This window comes from Panulirus ornatus, chromosome 67, assembly GCF_036320965.1.
Source record: "Panulirus ornatus isolate Po-2019 chromosome 67, ASM3632096v1, whole genome shotgun sequence".
Lineage (NCBI taxonomy): Eukaryota > Metazoa > Arthropoda > Malacostraca > Decapoda > Palinuridae > Panulirus > Panulirus ornatus.
Window position 1 is genome coordinate 2791783 of NC_092290.1, and position 27908 is coordinate 2819690.

At 37.8% G+C, this 27908-nt stretch overlaps 1 protein-coding gene across 2 annotated transcripts; it reads left to right on the forward strand.

Annotated features, from left to right (window-relative positions):
- Positions 1-29: 29 nt before the first annotated feature.
- LOC139747194 (uncharacterized) lies at positions 30-27735 on the forward strand. Of its 2 annotated transcripts, none has more exons than XM_071659190.1 (4): positions 30-94; positions 11986-12735; positions 21501-22202; positions 23188-27735. In XM_071659190.1, the coding sequence occupies exons 1-4, from the start codon at positions 81-83 to the stop codon at positions 23654-23656; spliced, it is 1935 nt and encodes a 644-aa protein (XP_071515291.1). In that variant the 5' UTR covers positions 30-80; the 3' UTR covers positions 23657-27735. The 2 variants fall into 2 exon arrangements, with proteins under 2 accessions (XP_071515291.1, XP_071515290.1); XM_071659189.1 differs by lacking the exon at positions 30-94 and adding an exon at positions 2512-3049.
- Positions 27736-27908: the final 173 nt, after the last annotated feature.

A 27908-nucleotide genomic window follows, 5' to 3' on the forward strand; every position in this document is an offset into this window, starting at 1 on the left:
GGGTGTGAAGGCCGGTATATAATGGCGGGTTGGAGGAGTTGGCGGTTCACTCGGCCGCTGTGGGTCGACTTGTGTACACCATGAGGGTTCGTGCGTAAGTATCAAGTCAACAATCCCCGCTTCAATGAACATTTAAGTAACATTAGAAACAATTTCCACAACGCAATCCTCATAGTTTTTGCTCAGTAGTTGTAGAATCGTGTTTCGGTTTTGGTTCTTGTGTCGAAGTCGCGTACTGGGCGAGGTCGAAGGCCGATGGCTTGCTGAGGGGTACGTTGTGAAGCACTGATAATGGTGCATATTGGATAGAATGAAGTGTGACATCACAAAATACTTAGTATTTTTTGTGGAAGATAATATGACCTGTCAAATTTGTTATTTAAGGATATTTTGGCTTAATGTGTGTATCTATGGAAGATAATATAACATGTCAAATTTATCATTTAAGGTTATTTTGGTTTAATGGGTGTACTTTTTGTGTCAAGAGATAGGTTTTTATTAGTGCCAGTATTCACATACTGACACAAAGCGTGATATCTAGTTCATGTATTACAATGAAGTGACTTAAAAAGGCTTTACTGTTATGCTAAACTAATCCCTTTGTGTTTCTGGTTACCATGTAATCCCAGAACCAATCAGTCTGTAAGCCAAATGCATTGTATAAATCAAGTGATGATACAGTGAGACAGATGCAATAATATCCAGCTTGGATTATTACGGGCTCTGATTTATTACATTAGTTTCGACGTGGTTATGTTCGGTTGCATCTTGAACATCCAACCTAAATAAGTCTGCATTGCAAGTACAATAAGCTACGCTGAATTCAGAAATGAGTTCTAATAATATGAAAGGGTTGTGTCAGAACAGGTCTTTATCTAACCTTGGAAGCGTCACGATTCCTTCGGAGCGCTGCAGCCAGGGCGCACTAAATGCCTGGCTGGAATCATGGTATAATTCTAAGCAGAGTGATCACATCCACCTTGCTAAAAGCCGACATCGTTGGAGAGCATAAAAAAAAATAAGTGTCGTGTAAAGTCTATCAAAATTCGCTAAATTTGGATTTTTTTTTAATCTATTTGATAGAAAAGTCAACTTTTAAAAGTCCACTATTTACCGAATGTTTTGAATGTGATTCTTGACTTTTAATGTAACAAATGTGCATCAGTTTTCTTAGCTATCCCTCAATTTCTGGTGATAATGATGACTGATTAATCTATTGATAAAATTAATTTTGTTACCAAGCTCGACCCTCTTACCGATATAGTGATCCAAACCTTTATCTAACTTTATTATCATTATTATCATTATTATTATGGTGTATTTTTCAGATATTATTATTGATCTTTTTCTCTAAATCAATCTATATTACAACATATGTATATCTATTTATATAAATACCCAAGGACCTCTTTTCTAAGAGTTCTGGTGTCACCCAGGACCACCTCCTAGATAACAACTGCGGCCCAGGCTGCTCTACTTCCAGCAGCAGGGAAATGTCCCATTTGAAGTAATAAGTTCTCTGAGGAGACCGTCCGTCCAATGATACATCCTCGCTCTTTACGCTTGCCGTGTAACCTTGAGCATGCTCTGTCCGGTAACACCAAAATTATCACTATACACTTGATCGCCTCATCCTCCCTCCATTCCCCCCCCTCTCTCTCTCTCTCTCTCTCTCTCTCTCTCTCTCTCTCTCTCTCTCTCTCTCTCTCTCTCTCTCTCTCTCTCTCTCTCTCCGTTTCCTGTGGGGCGGGGTAGAGCCACGATGGATGAAGGCAAGCATGTATGAATATGTACATGTATATATGTATTAATCTGTGTATATGTATATTTGAGTATATGTTGATGTGTGTATGCATAAGTGCGTTTATGAATATATATATATATATATATATATATATATATATATATATATATATATATATATATATATATATATATATGTGTGTGTGTATGTGCGAGTGGATGGGCCATTCTTAGTCGTTTCCTGGCGCTACCTCGCTGACGAGGGAAACAGCGATTATAAATAAATACATAATATATATATATATATATATATATATATATATATATATATATATATATATATATATATATATATATATATGTGTGTGTGTGTGTGTGTGTGCGTGTGTGTGTGTGTAGTTTGCAGGTTTACTGTAGGCAGACATTTGATACTATTCCGTGCGTTTTGCATGGTGGTGCATATCGATAAGAGAATCTGCATAACTGTTCGTAAGACTTTTAAGTTTACTATAGATAGTTCATGTAAACGGCGAATGAGAGATGTGTATATTTACACATGTAGGTACTGATAATGGCCAGCCGGAGATTACTTCCTCAAGTCGGGCAAGAGGAGAAAAGAGAAATTAAACTTTCAAGTCTATAAAGTCGATTTAACAGTAGTTTACCTTTATGAGTGGTTTACCTTCATGATGGAGGAAGAGGTCTACGGAGAAAAGAGTCATAAGTGGCGACCTTTCGCACCTCTTTGAATTAGGGTGGAATCGATTAGTTAGACATTACAAAAACCATTAGAGAAAGTCAGAAAACAGGTAAAAAATACTTTATTAATGAGATAAGTTTACGAATTACACTAAGTGAAGGGGCTGAATACAGAAAGCTCAAAAGACATCGTGTGGTGGATAAAGAGATACGGTCCGCTGTTTGCATATTCCCTTTCCGTTTGTACAAATAGGTAAATCACGCTAATAATAAAAAAAAAATGAAATAAAGACTATAAGTGGGCATTACCTGTGACGTGAAAGAGCCTGCTGGTAATTAGGGCGGGACAGCGTGACGTCATGGCTTGGGCGGGTAGGTGTCCTTGTAACCGAGAAGGTTGTTTGGGAATACCTTGGGATCTGCCAGTATCCTAGTAGGCTTCACCTCAGTGTACAGCTCGCTCTCAAAGCGTCCACGTATCCCAGTGTCTAGCTTGGTGTTTCCGTGTTGAACTTGCCGGGTTTGTGTTAACTTTACTCAGTGTTGTGGCTCAAGAGCATAACAAGTGAAGGAACCTGAAAGACATTATGAAAAGAATTATTTGCAGGTGAGTCTGTTCATATGGAAGTGTATTAGCCGACATATTGAAAAAACCACACGTATTCTAAGAACACTGCTTAACTCTAAACTGTTAAACACTCAAGTCTTTGTCCTTTAAGTTACATCAAGCGACCTCACTCACTAGGTGAAAGTGCGTTATAATACATGGTGAGTAAGGTGGGTATCAGACGTTCACTCATGCCTGGGCATGAATCCCTTCATCTCAGAGAGTGTTTATGATTTTTTATTTTTTTGTCGAAGTAGATGGTGAAGGCACAATCACCAAGTTCTTTTTTCACGTTTGAGGCTCACATGTCAGTTTCACAAAGTCCTGAGATCCTGTTTATACATTATCAGTAAGAAAAAGATAAGAATAGTCTTGCCGGACCCCACAGTGACCTGTCAGAATTGGAAAAGTAAAAGGATGTCTGGGTGCCTGACCTGCTGACCTGGGTTGACCCGTGACCTACTCACTGAGCAGGTCCTCACAGTTATACCAGTGGCATACAAGTAAGAGGCCTTCGCTCTCTGACCTCAGCAAGAAGCCATTTCTTTCGCTGCACATGCGAACCAATATCCACCGAATGACGCAATTCATTTACATGAACATCTTTTGACTTTTAAACTTACCAAACTTGTACTTGACAACCTGTTTGAATAATAAGATAACGGTCTGAATATAAGAGATTGATTACAGATCTAACGATAACGGCGCATCCATGGAACAGTATCTATGTAACGAGACATTTAAGTATGTAATATTCTGTTGAACTTGGTTCCGTTAGTGGTAGTGTGTAGAACTGAACTCGTAGATGGAAGGAATAATACTAGTTGAAACTCAAAGCAAAACTGTGGTACAAAAATGAGTACATATTAACACATGCATTCATGAAGGAACATTTTGTAATGCGCATAAAAGAGCATTAAGGTTCAAGCGTAGTAGTATCCTGAAGACCCCCAAGTGACCTATCCAAGGGCATTTACATACCATCTATGGTCGTTCCTCAACCTAGTCATGGCATTACCACAGATACATCAAAAGCAAAGGGCACTTTATGCCGTGCTAAAACTACTGCCCGATAGAAACATGGTATAATTCTGCATGGTGTAACCACAGGGAATACATGGGAAGTATTCATTCTCTTCTATCCCCAGCGATAATATATATATATATATATATATATATATATATATATATATATATATATATATATATATATATATATATATATAATCACCCCTGGTACTGTGCCCCTCCAAGCACTTGATATGCTCAGACGTACCCTAGACTAGCAACAGCGACAGTAAAAACTAGGCGTCATAATATGGGTTGGACCAGTAGCCAGTACATCATGGCACCACCACACTGAACTGATAAACTTTTCTTAATGCGTTGTTGACCTTTTTGGATGAGCTTCAGTATCACTTTTTGGAAAAAAAAATTAAGGTCAGACTTCCTAGGTCCCCACTGCGCTTGAATTTATTTACGAAACTCTATGAGTTCACATATTAAGATTACTTATAAAGCCACAGTGCTCCCGTCGTGGCAAATTTCGGGAACAGTACGGGCCTAGTGCCGGAAAGATCAGACAGCAAGTTTTAACCTTCGTTTGTGATCCATCAGCACGGCTAACCCTTCTGAATCTAAACTTATCCGGCCCTCATGCTCTTCCCACTAACCCACCTTAATACCTATCATTCTCTAAATGCTAACGCACCCTAGCTTACCAGCAGCCCAATAACCAATTCCCACCCCATGGAACTACAGTAACCTCATCCACTAGGTATCTGAATTTCAGACAGATAAAGCTAGCTAGCTGGAGAGAGAGAGAGAGAGAGGGGGGGGGGGGGGAAGAAATTGCAATACAGCCTCCCACGTCAAAGGTACAAGGCTGCTTCGGGGGGCTGGCGGGACGAACCCCGCTGGGACATTACGCCCACAACGGCTTGCTCCACCACAAGGAACCGTTCAATAAAAACACCCCCCCTCCCCTCACCATCACCAAGGCCTCCAGCACTTCTGCAAGAAACTTGGACGCACCCAGAATTGTTGGTAGGATGGATAGCTAGCCACACTCAGGCATGGTTGCCAGATCCACCCTAGCCAAAGAATAATACTTTAGGAGAAGCATGCAGTTGAGGTCGCTTTACGTTGCGAGCATTTGGGAACGCGGAGACCTCACAGGTATACTCCAACTCTGCGGTTTACTTCTCTTGAACTAGTATTAAATTGTAGGACAATACAACCAAGGTGTTTCGTGTTCTTCGTTAAATGTTTTCAGAGTATAGACATTTCCTATACGAAATTTCATTTTCCCCCATTAGTTGATCTTGGCAATACTTCCGATAATGCATATACATATTTAAGCAAAATATAACGTTATAATATAGTAACTTTTTTCCAAGCTAACTTAACAAAGCACTGAGAAAGTAAACCCAAATCATCTTTATCTACACAAAACTAGCGAAGATATTAATGTTCTGATGTAACGAGAACGGCTGACATGTTTTGCTAACCTAACCTAATGGTAACCACGACTAGGGTAACATACACTAATCAGTAGTAAAGTATTGGTATCATAGCCTTAACTACTTCCATAAATTTAAATAACTTATCACCCCCTTGTCCGGCAATTTCAACATGTGAGCCAAAGCTAGAGTTTGTTGGCTCTTCCAAAAGATAACGCTGGTTGAAATGCGAGTGATCTACTACTAGCTGTGACATTTGGGAGACAGTTGAGCAACATTACTTATACGTAACCAAGCAAGAGCAAAAGTAAAAGTGAGCACCAGCAAGCACAAGAAACGAGTTACCAGTGCCGTCTGGCTCGCCCCGGTCGTGTCAACATCGGTACCAGTTCGTTCTCCGCTTTGGTCAATGCCATCCAGTTTCCCGGTCCACTGGAAGCCCCCAACCCCGAGTCAATCTAGGACGTACCCACTAAGCCACCTACTGGGGGTTACGAGGAACAGTAAACCATCTTGTAATTCATTAATCAATATTTGATAGGACTTCTGTCTTACCAAGTTGATGATGTAGCGCTTGTTTTGCTACAATCCCCGGGATGCCGTTCCGAGACTCGACGAGGCAGTAAAATCTGCTGTCTTAAGTAATGATTACGCGAAGGGAGGGAAGTTTTTATGCCACCAATCACAGAAACGTAACCTTAAGTTCTTCTCTTACTGGTGATGTGTGTGTGTGAGTGTTACAATACAGTAAGCGTCAGGACACGCCCGCCTACCAGGAGAGAGGCAAGCTGAGCCCTTCCGGGTACTGATAACTGGGACAACGTCGATGAAAGAGATATTCAACGGTTAAAGATTAGATCAACGATTCCCTCGGACTGTCATCCATATCACTTATGTACGAATTATACAACCTACTTTTCGAAATAACTTTAGGGGAAAGAAATAAGCGAAGGATTGGGTGTTGCACTGTAATTTAGTAAAGTGAAGAGTTTGGTTGACCGTAACGATAAATCAAGAAAGTCAAAACTTCTTGACGAAAGGAATATGGAAAAGTGGAAGTAGCTAAAATTGATTTTTTAATCAAAAGGTTGGTGCAGTAAGACTTGACGGCCACATAAAATTCCACTGGATATTGTAAGAATACATGAGAACTGTGATGAGCTGATGTCAAAGCTGTGATATCACAATACACCGGGCTACAAGGAGCACGGAGGGGAGGGTTGGGAAGGAGACGTGGTGGAGTGCGAGAAGTTCCGGCTCTACCCCGCTCACCTTGGCGGCTGAACCCCGCCCCTAGCACCTTCCAATCTCTCGGCTCTCTCGCCGACTCTTCATTGCTCCCCACCACATTCCCTCTATCATCTCACACAACCGTTACTGAATATCATTATATATATATATATATATATATATATATATATATATATATATATATATATATATATATATAAAGCACAACCATTTTAGTGAGAAAAAGTTTGACAATTTACTGCAACGTTACCAAGCGCAACAAAATTATACTGTTTGTGTAGACGTTACTTTTAGTGAAGGTGTTATGTTAATGTCATAACCCCTTGCTTGAATCAATTTCCTCGAGGAATCTCATTGGGAAATTGTCTCATGTTATCCTTGGCATTTGGAGAATCGAAAAACTATTTAACACATGACCTTTTGGGACGAGAGCTCTCATGTCAACGGCTCTTGAAAAAAAAAAAAATGTGTGGCTGAACAAATATACAGCGACGACTTACTGTGACATTATGCTCCTTTCCAATACGTCACATCCCCTGAAAACCTGCTTTTAACACCTATATTTTCCTTTGCAACACGCCATGCTTCATCAGCCTTTTAAAAACCTAGTCCGCTCAGCCTCGTCCTAACATGTCGCCCCACCTTTCCAATCCCGTTACACGCCTTAGCACACTACTTTTTACTCCTAGTGTCGATGACCTCAACAAGAAACTTATCGTCATTTAGATGGTATGATATTATCTTCGCTTAAAAAGATTTCCGAGGAGTAAAGTCTACTGCTCTGACGTGAAGATCAATGTCGTAGCGATCACCCCATGGACAGAGCACGGTAACATGGACGACCTTACCCTTTTGGCCCCCACCTCCACAGATGATACACTTCATATCCGGCTCCTTATTGATGCCTCCTTAGCCTTGAGACCCTCTCACCATTCACCAACCCACCAGTCCAGTCGTCACGAATAACCATCACGAACTCACAGCACTCGCTATGTACAAAATCTTTCGTATGCATCCATTTCACGAACTTATGTCATGTAATGCAACGTTACTCGAACGATCCTCTCCACAGGATGGAAGAATTAAAGATAAAAGGAAAGTGCTTCTTACTTGTCATGGGTCGCTGCACACGTAGATCAAGGATTTCTGTGGCTGGTGTATGACAGCGAGACCCTCGATACAGCCTGCAGCGAAGGGCGCCTCAGTCTCTGGATATCCTAGTGGGTATGAATCCAGTATAAGCTACATATCCTGTATTGGGAAATAATAGATAATTCCGGAACTTTTATGAAAATCTAGCATAAGCTACGTATCCTGTATTGGGAAATAATAGATAATTCCGGAACTTTTATAAAAACTAATATAAAGGGCAAATTCCTCCAACCAAGGTTAACAAGCGACTCTTCAGAACAGGAAATTGTTTGATGTTCTTCCCTTACCCTCAGAATTCCTGAAAAATTAAAAGCATGGCAAATATATAACTCTTCTGAATATAAAAAAAGTGACGTTAAAATATAACTAAGCAATGGGTTGACTTCAAGTTTTACCGTAACACGACAAAAGATGAGTCTATGCAATAAATCGATGGTGTGGGAATTGTATTTCTAGGACTTTTTCATTTTACTTTTTGGATTGCATGAATTTGTTACATCATCTCAGTTACTCAGAGGCTGATTTAGCACTTCTGTACTTCCTAGTATTTCTATACCCCGAGTAGAGAAGTCAAGAAGTTTATATGATGAAATGTTAAACCATTTTAGTCGTAAGCAGACAAAATTATACCACATGTATAGGTCAAAGCTTGTGTGAATGACTGTTTCATGATTTCAAGAGGTCGAGACAAAAACACAGTTGGGTTGGGTTTCCCTGTCTCCGTTCGCTGGCGAGGATAAGTTAAGCTCCTTTGTGTTCGGTATCTATCTATCTATCTATATTTAGCTATGGACCATGTTACCCTCACACCTTCCCGACTCATGTGTAAGCGTAGACTGCAGGATATGCCTTGGCTGCCCAACTGGTTACAAAAACACGAGGGAGAGTTGAGGCGACTACAGAGGCCACCATTAGTCAGCAGATCTTCAAGGATAACAAGACCAAAGTTGAAGCAAAAAAAAAAGTACCAAATTAGTCTACCTGTGAGGACACAGTGGTATAGGGTAGGCTGTCCCTCCCAGGTTGTCTTAGACCGATACCTGCGGACGTGATATGGCGTACAGGAACAATGAACTCGTCAGTCGTCACTCGAAGGTCGCGATTGTTGCCAAATTGCTTCAGGCATCAGACGAAGTGTAACCTCCACTTTATTCCAACAATTAAGCAAAACTTTAACCCATGAAATCTGTCAGTGGTAGGGGAGCAAAGGCCTATACAGGAGCCTCTCTCTCTCCCTCTCTCTCTCTCGAGCAGATTTAAGGTTAACATGCCGTTGTATGCGACAGCATAAGTGTATAATCACGTATTCTGAGAATCTTTAGTGGAAACTATAAGTGATTAACAATACTAAAATCAGCTAAATGTAAAGCTTACCTAATATTTTCACATATGATCCCTCCAAACTATCGGTTATAAAGTTACTTATTTTCAAATGATTTATGATGCATTCACTGTATGATAACGGGTTTTCGACCCGTCATGAGGTACCTGAAACACGTCAGCTCATCTGAAGATAACCCCAACGCCTCCATCAAACGGAAGTTCAGACGCTTAATTCACAGATATTTCAATGGGCTGAAGCTTTCACTCTCACTTCTGACCGCAGATAGGACAGCTTCATTCTGAGAGTAGCTCCGAGACTGCCTCGTCATGCACTTCATCCAGTCAGCTGCACAGGTCATTGTTTGATTTTGCATTATTCTCTTAGGTATCCAAATCATATGAAATACTCGATGACATCTGTCCTCAGCTGCCAAGATGAAACTTTATCCGTGCACCGTGTTACTCATGTGTATTCGTGGACAACAACGCTTATTTTTGAGAAAACTGAATATATGTTGAGGTTATGCTATTAAAAGTTTTAATTGATATATATATATATATATATATATATATATATATATATATATATATATATATATATATACTTTATATTATACTTTGTCGCTGTCTCCCGCGTTAGCGAGGTAGTGCAAGGAAACTGACGAAAGAATGGCCCAGCCCACCCACATACACATGTATATACATACACGTCCAGACACGCACATATACATACCTATACATCTCAACGTATACATATATATACACACAGACATATACATATATACACATGTACATAATTCATACTGTCTGCCTTTATTCATTCCCATCGCCACCCCGCCACACATGAAATGACAACCCCCTACCCCCGCATGTGTGCGAGGTAGCGCTAGGAAAAGACAACAAAGGCCACATTCGCTCACACTCAGTCATTAGCTGCCATGTATAATACACCGAAACCACAGCTCCCTTTCCACATCCAGGCCCCACAAAACTTCCCATGGTTTACCCCAGACGCTTCACATGCCCTGGTTCAATTCATTGACAGCACATCGACCCCAGAATACCACTTCGTTCCAATTCACTCTATTCCTTGCACGCCTTTCACCCTCCTGCATGTTCAGGCCCCGATCATTCAAAATCTTTTTCACTATCTTTCTACCTCCAATTTCCTTTTTCAATACTAAAGTATTTTACGTCAGTTCATATTGGAAACTCACGTCGTTAGCCAAATTGACTTTAATATGAATATTCATTTCTTACAATAGGAAAATGTTTCCTCATTACTAAGTACAATAGGAAAATTACTTTTTCTACTAAGATAAATTACGATAAATTCTCCCGATATAAATGTACCGTGTACACTAGGACTAATTAGGATAAATTCTTCCGATATTTTACTGGTTATCTCGGTGCTACTTATTCATACCAGAAATCGCGTTTAATTTTTCAGCATATTTTTCTCTTGTAGTTCTAGGGGGAATTCCTGGTGCAGAGTAAGGTGGAAATAAGCTAGCTACAAGGTGGATGTTCAATAAGGGGAAATAGAAAGCATACAAACCAGTTTTTGAACTTTCACTAGCCATTCTGTGGTAACTGTAGAACGTAAAGTTTTCAGAGAGAAAGTCCCCCTTGCAAGACATCGAGCGCACTGGAGAAAGCCGAACGATTATAGACGCACCAAAAGGAAAATTTTGTTCACACTTATACTTCTTGTCCGCCAAGATACGTAGACTATTTCAAATTCGAAATGCTCGAGATCTCTGAGCTCTCCCGGATTTTGGAAGAGTCGAATCCTTGCTCATTCTTTCCCATCATCATATTTGGGTGAAATTTTATTAGCCACTTCTTCATCAAGATATGTCTACGTTATGTTATTGCTCTGCACTTCCTTCATAATTCTGGCATCATCAGTAAACATATTCAGATATGCTTTTCTCGCAACACACACACACACACATATATATATATATATATATATATATATATATATATATATATATATATATATATATACATATATAAGTTGCTCAGAATGAACAATCACACTACACTCGCCCCGTTCCTAATGGCTCCCCTAAGTGTCATGTTCTCAGCCAGTTTAATAACGATCAAGCCATTCGAAGACTCCCTTTAGCAGCAACCTGAAGATCCATCTAGTGTATATATATATATATATATATATATATATATATATATATATATATATATATATATATATATTCTCCACGTCTATCTTACCTCTTGACATTAATCCAGCAAAAGGGCCTATGAGACTTGGGTCTTTGTAAATTCTGGAAAATATAAATCTATATCTTATGAGATAACGATTATTACTATCATATTCAATTTTGGCTCTGTAGTAGAACTTACTTTTGTAATTGCTACTGTCTAATAAGGATGCGTACAGAGAAACGTAATGTTTGAATACGGCAATATCAGAAATAAGGAAAGCAGTAGGTACTCATGGACTAGGCTTTTAGTTATATAGTATGACCGTGTATTTCAGTGTACTGTTATGAGTATAAAGGCCTGACTGTACCTAATTTGTTTTTCACAAGTATAAATCATGTTTTAGCTAATACAAAACACACATAGCTTTTATGTGTACTGATTTATTTATGTAATCATTTTTCTTATTTATGTAATCATTTTCTTATTTTTCTAATGGTGAATGCATACATACATAAATGACCTAAGTTTACATATAAAGTACTGGCACAAATGATTAACAATAGTTGTATCTTACAGGTTACTGATAGGTTTGGTATGGTGTGCACTGATAGTGAGTGCACAAGAAAGTCCATCAGATTACTATGACTACTATGATGAGCCACCTGTAGAAGAAGCTCTGGCAAAGGATCCACTTCCTATCACTAAAGATACTGCACCTAAGGAGCCAGAAGTAGCTGATAAGGAAGTTCCACTTGAAGAAGCTGCATTAACGGAAGCACCGACGACTACAACTACAGAGCCAAGTACCACAAAACCGAGTCGAAGAATAGTACAAATCAAACCTCGATTGCTTTCCCCTCGTAGACGCCCATCATCTAGTTCACAGTCTAGCAGTAATCCTAAAACTGAGGCTTCTGCTGCTAAACCTAGACAAGAAAGTTCGTCTCCTCGAGGCAGTAGTACATCTCTTTCGACAAGACGAGGCTCACGAAATAGGGTTCGTGGATCCCAACGAGGAACAAGTACAGATACTGCTCCCACAGAGGATACTGAAGAAGAGTCACCATCACGCAGACTTACCTCAAGACGTAATCAACGCACACGTTCCCAGTCCACCAGAACACCAAGCACTTCTCTTTCTCCCTCCTCTCGTCGTACATCAGGCCGTTCCTCCATCTCAACCACAACTGAAGATACAACTGTTGAAACAGGTCACCGATTTAGGTCTAGTCGTCGAAATTCGAGAGGTAGACAATCCTCACCACCTGCTACTGATGACAAGGAAGAGGAACCTCAGGTTGAATCCACCAGCCCTACCAGGCGCAGGTTTGGTCGTTCTCATGTTTGATGATGTTCATTCACACCCTTTTAGTATTGACTTTTTTTCTTTTTTTTTTTTACAAGACTAAATACTAAACTTTTCTTTAACATAGATGCACACTTTAGAAATGACTGCTCATGTCATTCCATCGACATGATTCCTTATTGGATGGACGATGCATGCAGCATGTACACATTGTTTGATTTCATGCTATTAATATATTATTTCTTCTGAATTATTGTCAATAATTTCCTTTCACTCTTATCTTTACATTAACCGCATTGACACCACTTGCCTTTCCCTGTGCTCTCTACTTTCTCTGATTCAGGGAAATCTATCTTGTAGTTACATACTAGTTCTGTTCTTCCTGAGATCAAATGGTTGCTGTTAACTTTATAGCAACAGATTGTTGTATAATTTTCACTTTTTGTTCATTTATTTTTTTCATCGTTCATTAATATGAAAGCTCGTTTCCATTTCCCATTTACCATAGTATCAGTTGCGTGTAAATCTAAGAATGTTAATAAAAATACTGTAGTTAAAATGTTATTTATACTCCTTGAAAGTGAAGGGCAAAGGGAATGTTCATTGAAAAAGGCTTCCAATGAGTTATTAACACACCTGATGGAAGTCTTTTCTGCTTCACTCATTAGGAGTAACATAAATGTGATAACGATAATGAGGTCAGTATAAGAACACCCACAGTTATTAGTGCAATACCCATGTTAATCCTTCTTTCCACTATCCTTTTTTTTCCTATTGCATGAGACTTTTTGTCACGTGATTATCATTAGCCTGTTTGAAAATTTGGAAAAATATATTTTTTTAATCATCTCAGGCCTGAAAATGTTCCAAAAAGTGTAGTGCAGAAAAATCCTTCACATTTAAGAACTGTACCCATATTTGAAGCAGACACCGAACTTCCTGTGTGAGCAGTTCAATGTTCCTTTCAGATGGGCTCTGATAATGTCGTGTCTGATTTTTTTTTGAACTGAAGTGAGATATCTTCATGGTTTCCTACATTATGAAATTGACTGTGTAATCCCCCACCCTAAGTGAAGCTAAGTTAGATTAGGTAAGGTTTGTACCCTAACCTAACCTAACTCAGTCAAGCTTATGAAAATTTGGGGGCAAATAGTCTGGTGATCCTGAGAGAAAACAATTCAATGTTCATTTAAAAGAAAAACGTGTTATTTCAGTATCATAATTCCAAGTTTAACTCTTTTTAAAGGACCCTGCAAAGGCCAGTAATTTTGCTTGGCTGTATGTATGGACTGGGATAGGGGAGTAATGGGTCTAGAAGAATTTATAATGAGAACTTTAAGCAAATAAATTCTACTTTTACAGAAAATTCAAATTATGTACCATGAATTAGATCAAAAAAGATGTGTTGATAATACAGTGGAAATTATTCTGAAAATCGAAACTAAGAACAATTTGTTTTTAAATTAATTTGTGACCTTATCATCCCACCTCATTAGATTTCGATACACACGTATAATTTTGTAGTGTGAATTGCTCTTTATTCATTAAGGTGGGGAGCAACAGTTGAAGCAGTACTCAAATACTGCTTGAATGAATTGTACATTATTTCAAAACAAGTAATGTCTATCCATGTATGATTTGGGTGTGTGTGACTAATGTATGGGAATACCTACACGTGCATATACAGAATTGAGTTTTGCACTCATGGGACTGAATTTACTGCATAGTAAATAACGTTCACAGAAATAAGAGGGAAACATTTTTCATTTAACCCATATTATTTCTTTTCAACAAAAGATTAAGTATAAAATGTGAAGGGACTCCTTTGATGAATTTTCTTTGGAAACAATCACAGCCATCTTTTTCAAAGTTTGTCATATTCCCCACCTTTCTTTTAAAGATTTTCCTTAATCTTAATCCTCCATTTATTCATATTTGATTATCTGTATCTTCTTTCATTGTGCATAGCCACTCCCACCAAAATTACATGTAGTTGCCTTTAATGACACATTGGTAGAATTCATTTAGACAATCATCATTTAGTCTTCATAATGCTGTTTCTGAGCACAGGGAGCATATGCTTCACTACTGTATCAACAAATCAATATCCTGAATCCTTTAGCAAACGTTTCACTCATATCATGTCTTTGCCGCTTAAAAATGTACAGATGGTCAGCAACAAAAACTTTTTTAAAAAAATTTAATGCATCATGTAGAAGTAAATGTAAAAAAAAAAAAAAAAAATTCATGTAATATTGATAACTCAATAATATATCAAAAGAAGTCGAAAAAAGTTTGGATAATCCAGAACATGTACTTGAAAGATACAGGTGACTATTAAGGATAAAAAGCAATTCATAAGGATACTTTAACATTTCAGATTGATGCTTATCACAAGTACTATACTGCCTTGCCAACTCATTTTCATAGTTTTTATATATTAGCATTATTCAGTTCTGATATCAAGATGTCATCCTGCTTTCCACTTGTACATATTAATCAAAAAGCTCTACAAACATGAATTATGAACTAGAGCCATCAGTGTATTTGGGTTAAACCTCCATGAAAGGAAACATATGTCTTACAGTAAACAGGTATACTCCCTGAACCAACAGAATAATGACCTGTAAACATAGAACTTTGAATCATAGGATGATCCTTTAATAATCCACAGGCAGGTAAAAAAAATCCCACAAAATTATTATAAATTCTTGAATGTTTATGGAAATTACCAAAACCTAAGTTGATCACTTGCATATTAATAACTTCATAAAGTTTCATATGACATAAATTTGAGTTATACTGATAGGCACCTGTGGAATAGCCTTTACAGGCAGAAAAAATTACGCTGTCAGTATACACATATTGGTAAGCTTACGGTATTATCAACCTTTACTTTGTCAGGTAATTTTTCTGCAATTGTGATAAGTTTAAGATTATATGTACATGGACAGATGTTCCTCCCACTGCCATACAGCGGAGAATAGAAATGAAAAGGAGTTTATTTATATAAAGAACTCTTCAGTCTTATGGTAGTGTTTTCTTTAAAGACTAACAGTACTCAGTATTACTGGACTCAAATCTGCTCATTATGAAACCACAAGTGAAGAATTACCCTTAGTGAGGTATTATCATCCAAGAACAAAAGGAGTACAGTTTCATCAAGGAACTTCTCACCACAAAAGAGTCCATCATGCCCCAGCTACAAGCTTCAATTTATAAAGTGTCCTGAGGTTTTAATGAACTTTAGGGTGTAGTGAAGATGAAGTTATAGTGAACATAATGGAATAGTAAAGATGAGTACATATTGGTAATATAATTTAGTGAAGATGTGGGCATAGTGAAAGTGGCCTTTTTGACCTAGTTCCCAAAATTAAGATAACTAGTTTCAAAGATGCTGGTAATAATAATAATAATAATAATAATTATGTTTCATTATACTTTGTCTCCCGCATTAGTGAGGTAGCGCAAGGAAACAGACAAAAGAATGGCCCAACCATAATAATAATAATAAAGTGTTACAAATATATGGTGAGGGAGAAAAGCTATTAAAAACAGTGAAGAACTTTCATTATCAAGGCAGTAAGGAAGGTGAGTCTGCAGCAGGAGTGCATGATGCCATCATATCTGTTTGATCTGATTATGGTTGGAATGGTAAGGGAGGTGAATGTATGGGTCTTGGAGAGATGAGCAGACATGCAATCTGTTGGGATGGGTGGCCAAGAGGTGAATGAATTGTTTGCTAATGACACAGTGCTGGTGGCGGATTCAAGTGACAAACTGTAGAAGCTGGGGTCTGGGTTTGGAAGTGAATGTATTTAAAAGCAAGATTATTAGGTTTAGTAGTAAAATGAGACAGGCTATTTGGAATGTGAGTCTGAATGGAGAGAATTTGAGTATTTCAGATACCTATGAGTGTATGTGGCAGTGAATGGAACCATGGTTGCTGAATGAGTCGTAGGCTAGGTGAGGTGAGCAAAGGTCTTTGGTGTACTGAGGAATGTGTGGTGAAAGAGGTCATTGTTTTTAAAGGCAAAGAGGGTATAGTGGTTCTATTAATACTGTATATAGTGGTTCTATTAATGCTGTATGAAAGCAAGGGCAGAGGGTGAATGTGTTAGAATTGAAGTGTTTGATTACTATATATTATGTAAGGAGCATTGACTGAATAAGAAAGGGTAAGAAAGAGGGGTGGAAGTAAGAGGAGTATGTACGAGACATCTGAAGAGGGTGAGTTGTAATGGTTTGGAAATCTGAACAGAGTGAGCGAGGAAAGGGTAACTAAGACAGTATACATGTAAGAAGGGGAAGGAATAAAGAAAAGGGGGAACCAAGGAGGAGATGGAAGGCTGCAGTGAAAGATATTTTGAAGGCTTAGGGCCCTAACATGCTGGGGGTTGTGAAACATGCAATAGAGCAGATTGGAGAAACGTGGTTTACGACATACTGTCAGTGGGCTAAACTAAGGCATATAAGGTGGTCAGGGGAACCATGTAAAGGTCTGTGGAGCCTGACTGAGGTTAAGGGCTCTTGATTTTAGTGCATTATACACTAAAGCTAGGGAGAGGTAGAGAGAATTAGGCCATTTCTTTGTCTTCTTGGTGCTACCTTGGTAATGTAAAAAATGGTGAACTTGTATGGCAGATAGAAATATCTTTGTACTAATTGCCTTTCACCTTAGTGAAGTAGATTCAGGAAGAAATTAATAATGGACTCACTTATAGACATCAGGCATACTGCAATGTGCCAAAGCCAGTACCTACCACCTGCAGCCAGTATTGATAATGATAATAATAACCTGAAAGAAAAGAAAATAATAATAATAATCATAGTACTTGCTTATACCAAAGCTACTTTTAAAGAAAGTGATATTGGCTAACATAAGAATATAAACAACACAGTGTAGTTAGAGATGATAATACCTTGTTTTCAAAGTCTTATGGATTCTATGTATTTTTGTGTTGAGGAATTTTACAGTATAATTTACAGTTGTATGTATGGGCTTCAGTTTTATTACAGCCTTCTAGTGACTGCTTAAAATCCACTTTTCATTCAGGTTTAGGTACAAGAAAAAGAAGGAACAAGAAGTATGCATGTAAAAGTGGATAAATTTTGTAATATATGAGAATGTTACTACATTTTCTATGTTGAAAAACTTTCAGAATTCTGATGGCTGCAGTCTATTGGGTTAAAGTGGGTTTTAACCATTCAGTACACAACCCCAAGCACAAAAACATTAATAAGGAAAGGGCAGATAAGAGACTTGCAAAACATTTGTAGATTTTTGTAAATAGTTTATGTGATAAAGTTGACTTTGTTACAACATCAGGATAAACACCAAGATATCTATCTTTTTATGGATATCAGCTTCACCAATTATATCATCATCTTACCAAACAACTCATAAAAGTCATAACTTAATCAAGAATAAGATTGTTACTAATAACACATTCATGTGCATTCTTGAACTCACCATGGGATCTCTGTAGTACAACAGAAGTGTCATATCTTCAACTAACATTGAAAATTTCCCATTTATACAAATGGGAAATAAGAGAATGCCTAAAACACTAACTTGATATACTTTTACATTTATTGGTAGGGTTATTGATGCCCTTTACTATCTGCTGAGGTTACATTGTGGCTTTCTTTTTAGAGTTAGAGACTCCAGTCATGGATAAAAGTTCACATCAAGTCTCGATCTTAATCAAAATATGAATTGGGTTAATGAGAAGAAGAAATAAGAGAAGAGGAAAAAATGCTGAGAATTGAGGAGGAACTAGAAAACCTGCCTTTTTAAATCGGCCAGGTTATAGTTGTTAGAAAAACATGAGGGGGTTCCGAGTTCTAGTGTTCCAAGGTGTAGGAAAAGAAACAGATGTCAAACTGGTCTACCCTTGAGTTGCCAATGGCTACACAGTAATTATGGGATGCAGCACTTTGCCTAAAAATACATTTTCTGACTAATGAGGGCAGACAAGCATCCAGCTCTTGGGAGCAAAAACCAAAAAAATACCTATAGAAAACAAAGTGTGATGTCTCCATGGTTGTTTAATTTGTTTATGGATGGGGTTGTTAGGGAGGTGAATGCAAGAGTCCTGGAAAGAGGGGCAAGTATGAAGTCTGTTGGGGATGAGAGAGCCTGGGAAGTGAGTCAGTTGTTGTTCGCTGATGATACAGCGCTGGTGGCTGATTCATGTGAGAAACTGCAGAAGCTGGTGACTGAGTTTGGTAAAGTGTGTGGAAGAAGAAAGTTAAGAGTAAATGTGAATAAGAGCAAGGTTATTAGGTACAGTAGGGTTGAGGGTCAAGTCAATTGGGAGGTAAGTTTGAATGGAGAAAAACTGGAGGAAGTGAAGTGTTTTAGATATCTGGGAGTGGATCTGTCAGCGGATGGAACCATGGAAGCGGAAGTGGATCATAGGGTGGGGGAGGGGGCGAAAATTTTGGGAGCCTTGAAAAATGTGTGGAAGTCGAGAACATTATCTCGGAAAGCAAAAATGGGTATGTTTGAAGGAATAGTGGTTCCAACAATGTTGTATGGTTGCGAGGCGTGGGCTATGGATAGAGTTGTGCGCAGGAGGATGGATGTGCTGGAAATGAGATGTTTGAGGACAATGTGTGGTGTGAGGTGGTTTGATCGAGTAAGTAACGTAAGGGTAAGAGAGATGTGTGGAAATAAAAAGAGCGTGGTTGAGAGAGCAGAAGAGGGTGTTTTGAAATGGTTTGGGCACATGGAGAGAATGAGTGAGGAAAGATTGACCAAGAGGATATATGTGTCGGAGGTGGAGGGAACGAGGAGAAGAGGGAGACCAAATTGGAGGTGGAAAGATGGAGTGAAAAAGATTTTGTGTGATCGGGGCCTGAACATGCAGGAGGGTGTAAGGAGGGCAAGGAATAGAGTGAATTGGAGCGATGTGGTATACAGGGGTTGACGTGCTGTCAGTGGAGTGAATCAAGGCATGTGAGGCGTCTGGGGTGGACCATGGAAAGCTGTGTAGGTATGTATACACGTGTGTGGACATGTGTATGTACATGTGTATGGGGGGGGGGGTTGGGCCATTTCTTTCGTCTGTTTCCTTGCGCTACCTCGCAGACGCGGGAGACAGCGACAAAGTATAAAAAAAAAAAAAAAAAAAAAAAAAAGAAAACAAAGTGGACCAACATTGTGGTATGAGGAGGGTGGGTAAAGTTGTAAAGTTACACTGGAAGTGTTGATGAGTCAAACTGCTTCAGACAACTCTGTCTAGTAAGAATGGAGAGGTAGAACCTCCGTAGATGTCCAAGCAGTACTCCACACAGGGATGGATCAAACCTTTTTACAAAAGGAGGAACTGTTTAGAAGAGAATTTATATCTAAACAGAACTAGTTTTTTAGAGGCATACTTAGCTGTTTTTATAATGAGGTTTTGTTAGACATTACTGTGGAACTATATTCATTGTTATGAGTTGAAATTACAGATCAATCAAAAGATATGAACGTTGTATAAGGTTTCAGAGAGATATGGGCAAATATTGGGTTTCTGACATTAAACTTATCTAGATTCTGTCTTCTCCACTGAGATGAGATACATATCGAGTGAGAGATGATGGAGAAGGATTTTAAGCAAGCAATGTAATGTAGTAATATCATCAGTAATTTGTTGTCTTTTGATGGCCAGATATCACTCATAAAAAGGAAGAAGAGAGTAGGAGACAGGACAGGACCTTGAGAGACTGCTGTTCGTAGGGAAAGGGGAGAGGTTGATCCACCAACATCTTCAGAGATACATCAACCAAAGGGAAGCTAGATATGACATAAAAAAGAGGAAGGAAACTTTGGAAATGAGATCCCAATGCTGTACCCTGTTAAAAGCACTTGATATAAAAAGGGCTACTATGTATGATTCTTCAAGATTTGGATTGGAGATCTACATGTATTAGCAAGTTATAGAGTGATATATAGTTAATGATGTTAGTGGTATTCCTTTGTGTATAGGGCCTAATTTTGCTGTTTATGGTATAATGTACCTGGAAACACTTGCAATCCAAGGCCTTTGTCACACAGGCAATGATGGTTTATTTCATTCATAATTACCTGAAGGTCCTCATCTAAGAAAGGATCCTGGTATTACCCAGGAGCTCTTTCCGGGAACTCTTGCAGCTTCAAGGATGCTCTACTTCCAGTAGTGGGGAAACGATGGACTTCTTTGGAATAAGAAGTTCGTTGATGAGGCTGTACTTATAATGATAACCTTGCCACAGGTGACTCTTCACTTGCAGAATAACTTCAAGTAGACGGAGTCTGGTAACACCATGAAAAGCACATTCAAATGAATTTATTTTAGTCATAGGCTGAGAAAGGATGAATTTCTTAACAAGATGCCAGTGCTTAAGACTGATTTCTAAAGGGCTTAATGCTGAGTTAGGGAAGCGGTCAATTGTCAGAATGTGGAAATTTGAGAGAGATATAACAGTGGATGACAAGAAGTATTTAACTATATACTTTGGCTCTTCAGTGGTATGGGCATGTAAATAGTAGTCTAATTTCAAGATAACATATAAGATAAAAAATCATACGTGTCTATTCTTTTTCTTTTCAAAAGATACAATAACATTATTTGAGCAAAGCAAAACAAAAGTCTATGGATATTTCTCTATTTTATACTTACCTTTATTACATGGATTTATCTAAGCCATTCTTCATAACAACTCATCTTTTATCATTCTCATCTTGAGTATAATCACATTTCCATGCCAAAAATATTCAATAAACAACTAGAAAACAATTTTTTCATCGTTTCAGGCAAATAGGAAGAGGCAATGCTAGCAGAAAATTGAGGTTCCGCCCTGGATTTCGCTCAGGTCCTCGGTTTCAACAAACCTCCATCACTAGAACCACATCTGATTCACCACCAGTAACTGATAAAACAACCACAACTACTGCCTCGTCTCCAGTGACAGAAAAAATAACAACAACAACAGAAGCCATAGTTACACCTATAGACTCTACCTTACCACCTGATGTAATTGAGACCACAACCATGGAAATTGCTTCAGAGCCTCAAGTAATAGAGGACACAACCCTGGTAATTGCCCCAGTGCTTCAAGAAAGTGAGACAATAAACACAGCAAACGTGCCACCACTTCAAGAAACTGAGAGAAACATGGAACCTGCTCCAGCACCACAAGTGACAGAATTTACAACAAAACATGCTCCAACACCTGAAGTAACTGAAGCTGAAATCAGGGTACCTGCTCCACTATCTGAAGTATCTACAGCAACAGCTGAGGTACATGGCCCATCAAGAGCCACTGAGTTCATACCTTCAGGTGTAGAAACTTCTAAACCAGCTCTTGCTGTTGTTACTCCAAAGCCAATACGAATTCTAACAACTGCCAAACCAACTTCTGTTGCTGTTCCTCCAAAACCAGTACGAATTGTAGCACCTGCCAAACCAACTCCTGCTGTTGCCTCTCCTAAATCAACACAAAGAGGCTCATCCAGGTAATACAGGTCATGATATCAAAACATTTCATGGCACATTCAATCAGTCATGTTTATTATTAATTCCAGTATCTGCATCTTCTTTATGAATTCTCCTCACTCCATCCCTTTAACTAAAATATGATGATCAACTTAAGCTGCACCCCTTTTCTTACTCTCTTGCATAATGACATCTTGAAAGTAATTGTAAAATGATTACGGTTGTTTTTTAGACATAGGCAGTGTATCTAATGTTAGGGTGAATGGAGATTTGCAGTTTTCAAGGAATTTAAGTATGAAATTTATCTGTCAGAATTAATCTTTCAACAATTCTTGATTTTAATGGGATCAGAAAATCTAAACTTTAATCATCTGGAGGTGAATCCTTATACGTGAAAAGACGTACATTTTGGTCTGTTAGTTTTAGCATATCTCTAGACAGTGAAGGTAGAGGATGCTAAGAGATTCTTTTTCTTGTCTATATCTGGCAAAAGTTAGTGCTATGTGTTCTCCCTTTGTATTGCATTTTTGTATGGAGAAAGAATTCTATGTGTATGTCATACCTGATGCCTAGAATAGACTATGTTTTGTTCTTTTGGAGTGACTGTCCATTTAAGGTGACTGGAGGGTGAGCTGGATTTAGGCCAGTCTAGTGTACATTACAACATATGCACCAAGACCCACTAGAGTGAAGAAAGAAAATTTCTGAGATTTCACATATTACATCTTCAGACAGAGTAATACAAGTTAGGTACATCAGACAATATTTTCAAGGAAACACACATAGAGGTCATCATGAGGTGATCTGTGGTAACCTGAGGGTAGGAGAGTGTTAAGGGACATCAGTAGAAGGAAAGAGATCCAACAATGCAGCATAGATCAAGTTTTGAAGTCAGATTTGGAGAAATGGTAACTCAGATTGCCTTAGACTTTAAACTCTTGTGAAGTAACATGATAATCTTACATATATATTTTACTGATTATATGCTTTTTCTTTCTCTTTCAGATACTCTCCACCAAAGGATCCTGCACACCCTAATGTACAGACAACTCAAGCCCCCTCACACATATTTGCTCCACCACTTTCAGCCTCTGTAAAGTCACGTGCTCGAGGCAGTACTCCTTCTCCTCACATACTTAGTACACATGATGCCACTCATAAACCTGTAACCACAGCACCTGTGCCAAAGATAGAAACTACAACTAGCAAGTACCCAAGACCAAATTATGGATCATCAGACCTACGTTATGTTGGTGGATCAGTTGTTATCACAGAGGTAGGTACCGTGGAGGATACCCCACCAGGTGAAGTTCGTCAGATCCTTAGTGGCTTTGGTAGCCGAAGACGAGGACTTGGTCGCCCACAGGTAAAACCTACAACCAAGAAAGCTACAGTAGCTGAGCCAGTCTTTCCAAAGGCTCCAGTTGAGTCAACAGTTTATGATTATTATGATGATTATTACTATGACTATTAGTAGGGGCTTGTTCCTGATGAGATATACGAGACTGGATAGTGCATAATTCTGACAGGTTTGTATATATATGTACAAAATATTTCAAAATTATGTGTAAATCAAATCACAAGAACTGTGTTTTGCATATCATGAATTGTATTCTTAAGCTGGATGATCAAGTTGAAACTTTTCCAATCTCGTTGTGTTATCTTCAATTCTTTATAACCTTAAAAGGGTTAAATGATGCAGATTTTAGAATACTTGAGAAAAAAGAAACTTATGAGTTGCACAAACAGCGTTAAACTTGACCAACAACATGGATGTTTACTTCATACAACAAACCTATCAAAAATGTTTAATTTCCCCTTTAAAACACTCTTCTGATATTCTGTCATGTTCCTGTTATCAGTATGATCAACTACTTATTCATTCATAACCTTTAAATGTTGTCAAATCAGTTTGAGTGAGTTTTTATTTTTGTTTGTTATCATTAAGAAGGCTTCCCACTCCACTGTGGTATAATGTGAGGAATAAAACTTTAGGTTAGACAATCAGTCACATGCTAAACATACAACAGCATACATCTTTTCAAAACAAGACAAGAGAAACTTCTTATATATCTTAATTTGTAAACATTACATCGGTAGTCTTATATAAGTTAAATCAAGCTGAATAACAATTGATGACATGGCACTGGTGAGAGATTCGAGGTGGTTTTATTGAGTAAGTAAAGAAAAGCTAAAGAGAAGTGTGGTAATAACAAGAGTGTGGTTGAGAAAGCTGAAGATTTGCTGAAATGGTTTGAATATATGGAAAGAATAAGTGAGGAGACATTAACAAGACGATGTAAGTGTCAGAAGTGAGGTGGGGGGATAAGGAGAAGGGGGAGACCAAACTGGAAGTGAAAAGATGGAGTGAACAAGATTTTGAGTGGGAGGTGATGGTCCAGAGTGACGCTAGAGGGATCTGTCAGCCTGGTGGGACCACATTGTTTTAGCTCATTATGGTACATTTTTTTTCTTGTATTAGCTAATGGATATATTTCATTATATAATTCATAATGTATCATTTTTGTCTTAGTTGCATGCATTTTTGGAGTAATGTTGACTATTTCAAAATCATACTTGAAATCAGCATAGAACTAAAACAGTGGGTGAGCTGGGAGCATCTACATCAGCAAGGTACCGTTCATGTAATTGTTTTCTCTTTATTCTAATATCTGTATTGTATGTATTGTAAATATGGTTGTAAATATTGACTATCATATATGATAATGTATTTTGTTTAGTAAAAACATTTTTTACTTGTGGATATAGGGCTACAGGCAAAACCACATAAAATAAATTACACACCATGGCAGTCACCTCACTTGGGTGGTGTGGAAGTGCTGTCATTTATCACTTAGATTGTTTGCTCTGTAAATGACCTTTGGAACTTCTTAGTGTCATATCTTTCATGTCTATGAAATAGGAACACCTCAACATTGCAGTACCTAATAAAAAAAGGCATTGTCTTCACAAGCAAAAATATACATTTGGATAAATATCACAAAAAGGAAAACCTCTTGAATAATATAGAATTTACAAGAAAAAAAATCAACAGAACATAGGTACACTTGGGCCTCACTGACCACAAATGTTTGAATATGAATTTGGGCTGAAGTCCAAAACTTGACAGTTCAACCTGTTTATGTACTAACCATCCCATGCAGAGCAAATTTTGGTGTTAAAGATAAATTGTGCAATATCAGATCTATATGAAGCAAGGGAAGGATGTTCAGTATGGAAGGAAGGGTAGGGTGAAATTAGCAGGAAATTCAAGTTAAAGGAGTTAAATTTACACACTGATACTTTTGGCTCTACTATTCCAAATGTTATGTTGCTTTGTTTAAAAGCATTGTAATATGCAGAATATAATCAGTAATATCAGCAGTGTTTTTATAAACAGCATCTGTATTCTATATCAAATTAAGTCCCTTTAAAATTAAATTGTAATGCATGTATGTCTACCTTACTCAAACACTAGCACAAATAAAGTCATAAAATGCAAACCAAAAAATGAATGTAAAGTGTTGGAAAAACTGAATATCAACAAGAAATACAGTAATGATAAAGATTGTACTCACCAGTCAGACACTAATACTACAGAGTGGTGTAATATTTGGTGAAGGTGTGTTTCCGGCTCAGGGCTGCCCAAGGATACATACGGACACAGTCACAATCGGTTGCTGACTTCATTTTAACAACACAAATAAAAACAGCTCCTGAACATTGCTTCACATACTGTCCTATTTTTACAAAGATTTATCAAGTTTCACTTCTGAACACTAGTTGCCTTTTTCCTATTTTGCCCATATTAAAGGTAGGGCTTACACTTACTCTAAAGCAAATGTTTTAGGTTCATCTCTTATGCATTTTGTCAAAATTGCTGTATTCTAAAGTTCATCTCATGCATTTTGTCAAAGTTGCTGTATTCTATAACAATAGGCTACCACAGTAGGCTATTCTGATGCAGCTCTTTTCTATATTTTTACTATTATTAATGTACAGAACTTCAGTCATGAACAATGAAATTTTCCCCTTTTGCTCAGTCACTTTGGGGAATGCTATATCTCTGGGAGTACAGATCTGTCAAAAACTTCTCACTCCAAAGGAGTCTACATTTCCCTCCAACCAGAAGTAGTGCAGCCTTAGGCTGCAGGAACCTATAGAACGGTCCTGGGTAATACCAGGTCCCTTTCATAGAAACTGGTCGTGAGGTAAGGCCATGTTGTGTCATGTCATCATTGATGTTTGCTGTATACAGTAATAGTATGATATGGGTGGTGAAATAATGAAAAAGCAAATCATTTACAATGTACTGGAATATGGTAACAGTTATTATTACTGGTGATTGATGATACAGCTGTGAAAATGTGTAAGCACAAGAATTTATTCTTCTGAGCGAAAAAGAATTTTGTAATGGTTTTACAAAGCTAGGGTGCATTGTTCTGTATCTGAATGTATTAATCATAGCTATGTTTTATTGGACACTGTGATGTAGAGTAATACAACAATCAAGGTATCTATGGACAAGACTTAGTCCTAAAGATAGGCAGGATGCTGTTCACTGTTAAATAGTTTAGTAAAGATTGGTATCACTGTGAATGCAGCTCAATGTATGGTGTATGTATTTTGGAGAAATGTGCCTTTGAAGTATAGTAAAATAATGGGGAGCTACAGTGAATTTTTTGTGTTTAGAGTACATGTAGGTATGGTAAAGGCCTGGAGATTAAGCTGTGTAACAAGAAATATAAAGACAATTAAATTGGTAAGTAATGAGAAGTTCATGGGCTGAAGAATGTCTACCATGCTTTGAACATAGAGAGAAAAAAAGGAATACTAAACTATGGACAATCTATTTTGTTTTTCTTGCTTTAAGTTTGTAAGACTGAATACTGTAGTATTCCATTTATACATAAAGTGCCATTACTGAGTATATCACTTTTAGATGCTTCTTTGCTGTGTCTTAATTTGTTATATATAAGACAAATTTTACTGATAAGACTTGTGTACCCAAAGCCATTGATTTTAAGAAATATATATGTAGATTCTGCATGTAAAAGATCCATTATAATGATGTAACGTTGGTCAGTATCTAATTTTTGAGGGATTAATGCCTTTCTTTCTAATTAAATGGATTTTAAATGAAACCTTTCCCTTTAAAATACAAGATTTTGAATTCATAACATTGCACATAATGTTTCAAACTTTATAGAAAAGTATAAATCATTGTTTTCAAAACACTGAGGTACTTCCTTATGAAAAAAATGGATTTTCATTTACTGCTAATACAGCATCATCTCAGAGGCAGACTCTTAGAGAGGCAAATGTTAGGGACTGAAATTCTTATTAGCATCAGTGCAATGCTGTATTGCTTTTAAAGAGGTCAGTATTACGATTTATGCTTATGTATAAATGTTTTTCTTCAAAAAATAAATTCTTTAAAGAACTTTCAATTCGTCTTTGCTTATTAGCAAAGATACCCTATGCTGCTCTAAGCTTTTCAGGAACTCAATGTGATATTAAGTGGCATTGTCATAATAAAGACTACAAACATTTCTTAATGTATCTAATTAATTTCCTTAATCATTTTATTTTTCATTCTCCTCCCTTTTCCAGAACAACACTTTCTGCTATGCAATACAGCAAACCAGACACACTGAATCAGAAAACATCTAAACCATAGCAACTTCCAAATCCCCTGCAGTTACTCTTGAATTATCTCCTACTGC

What these genes read in the sequence shown, in the direction of transcription:
- LOC139747194 (XM_071659189.1), top strand. Translation starts at nt 3,030, where the DNA reads ATGAAAAGAATTATTTGCAG. An exon ending in ACCAGCCCTACCAGGCGCAG is followed by an intron (nt 12,736 to 21,500) that starts GTTTGGTCGTTC and finishes TCATCGTTTCAG; the next exon opens with GCAAATAGGAAGAGGCAATG. An exon ending in ACACAAAGAGGCTCATCCAG is followed by an intron (nt 22,203 to 23,187) that starts GTAATACAGGTC and finishes TTTCTCTTTCAG; the next exon opens with ATACTCTCCACCAAAGGATC.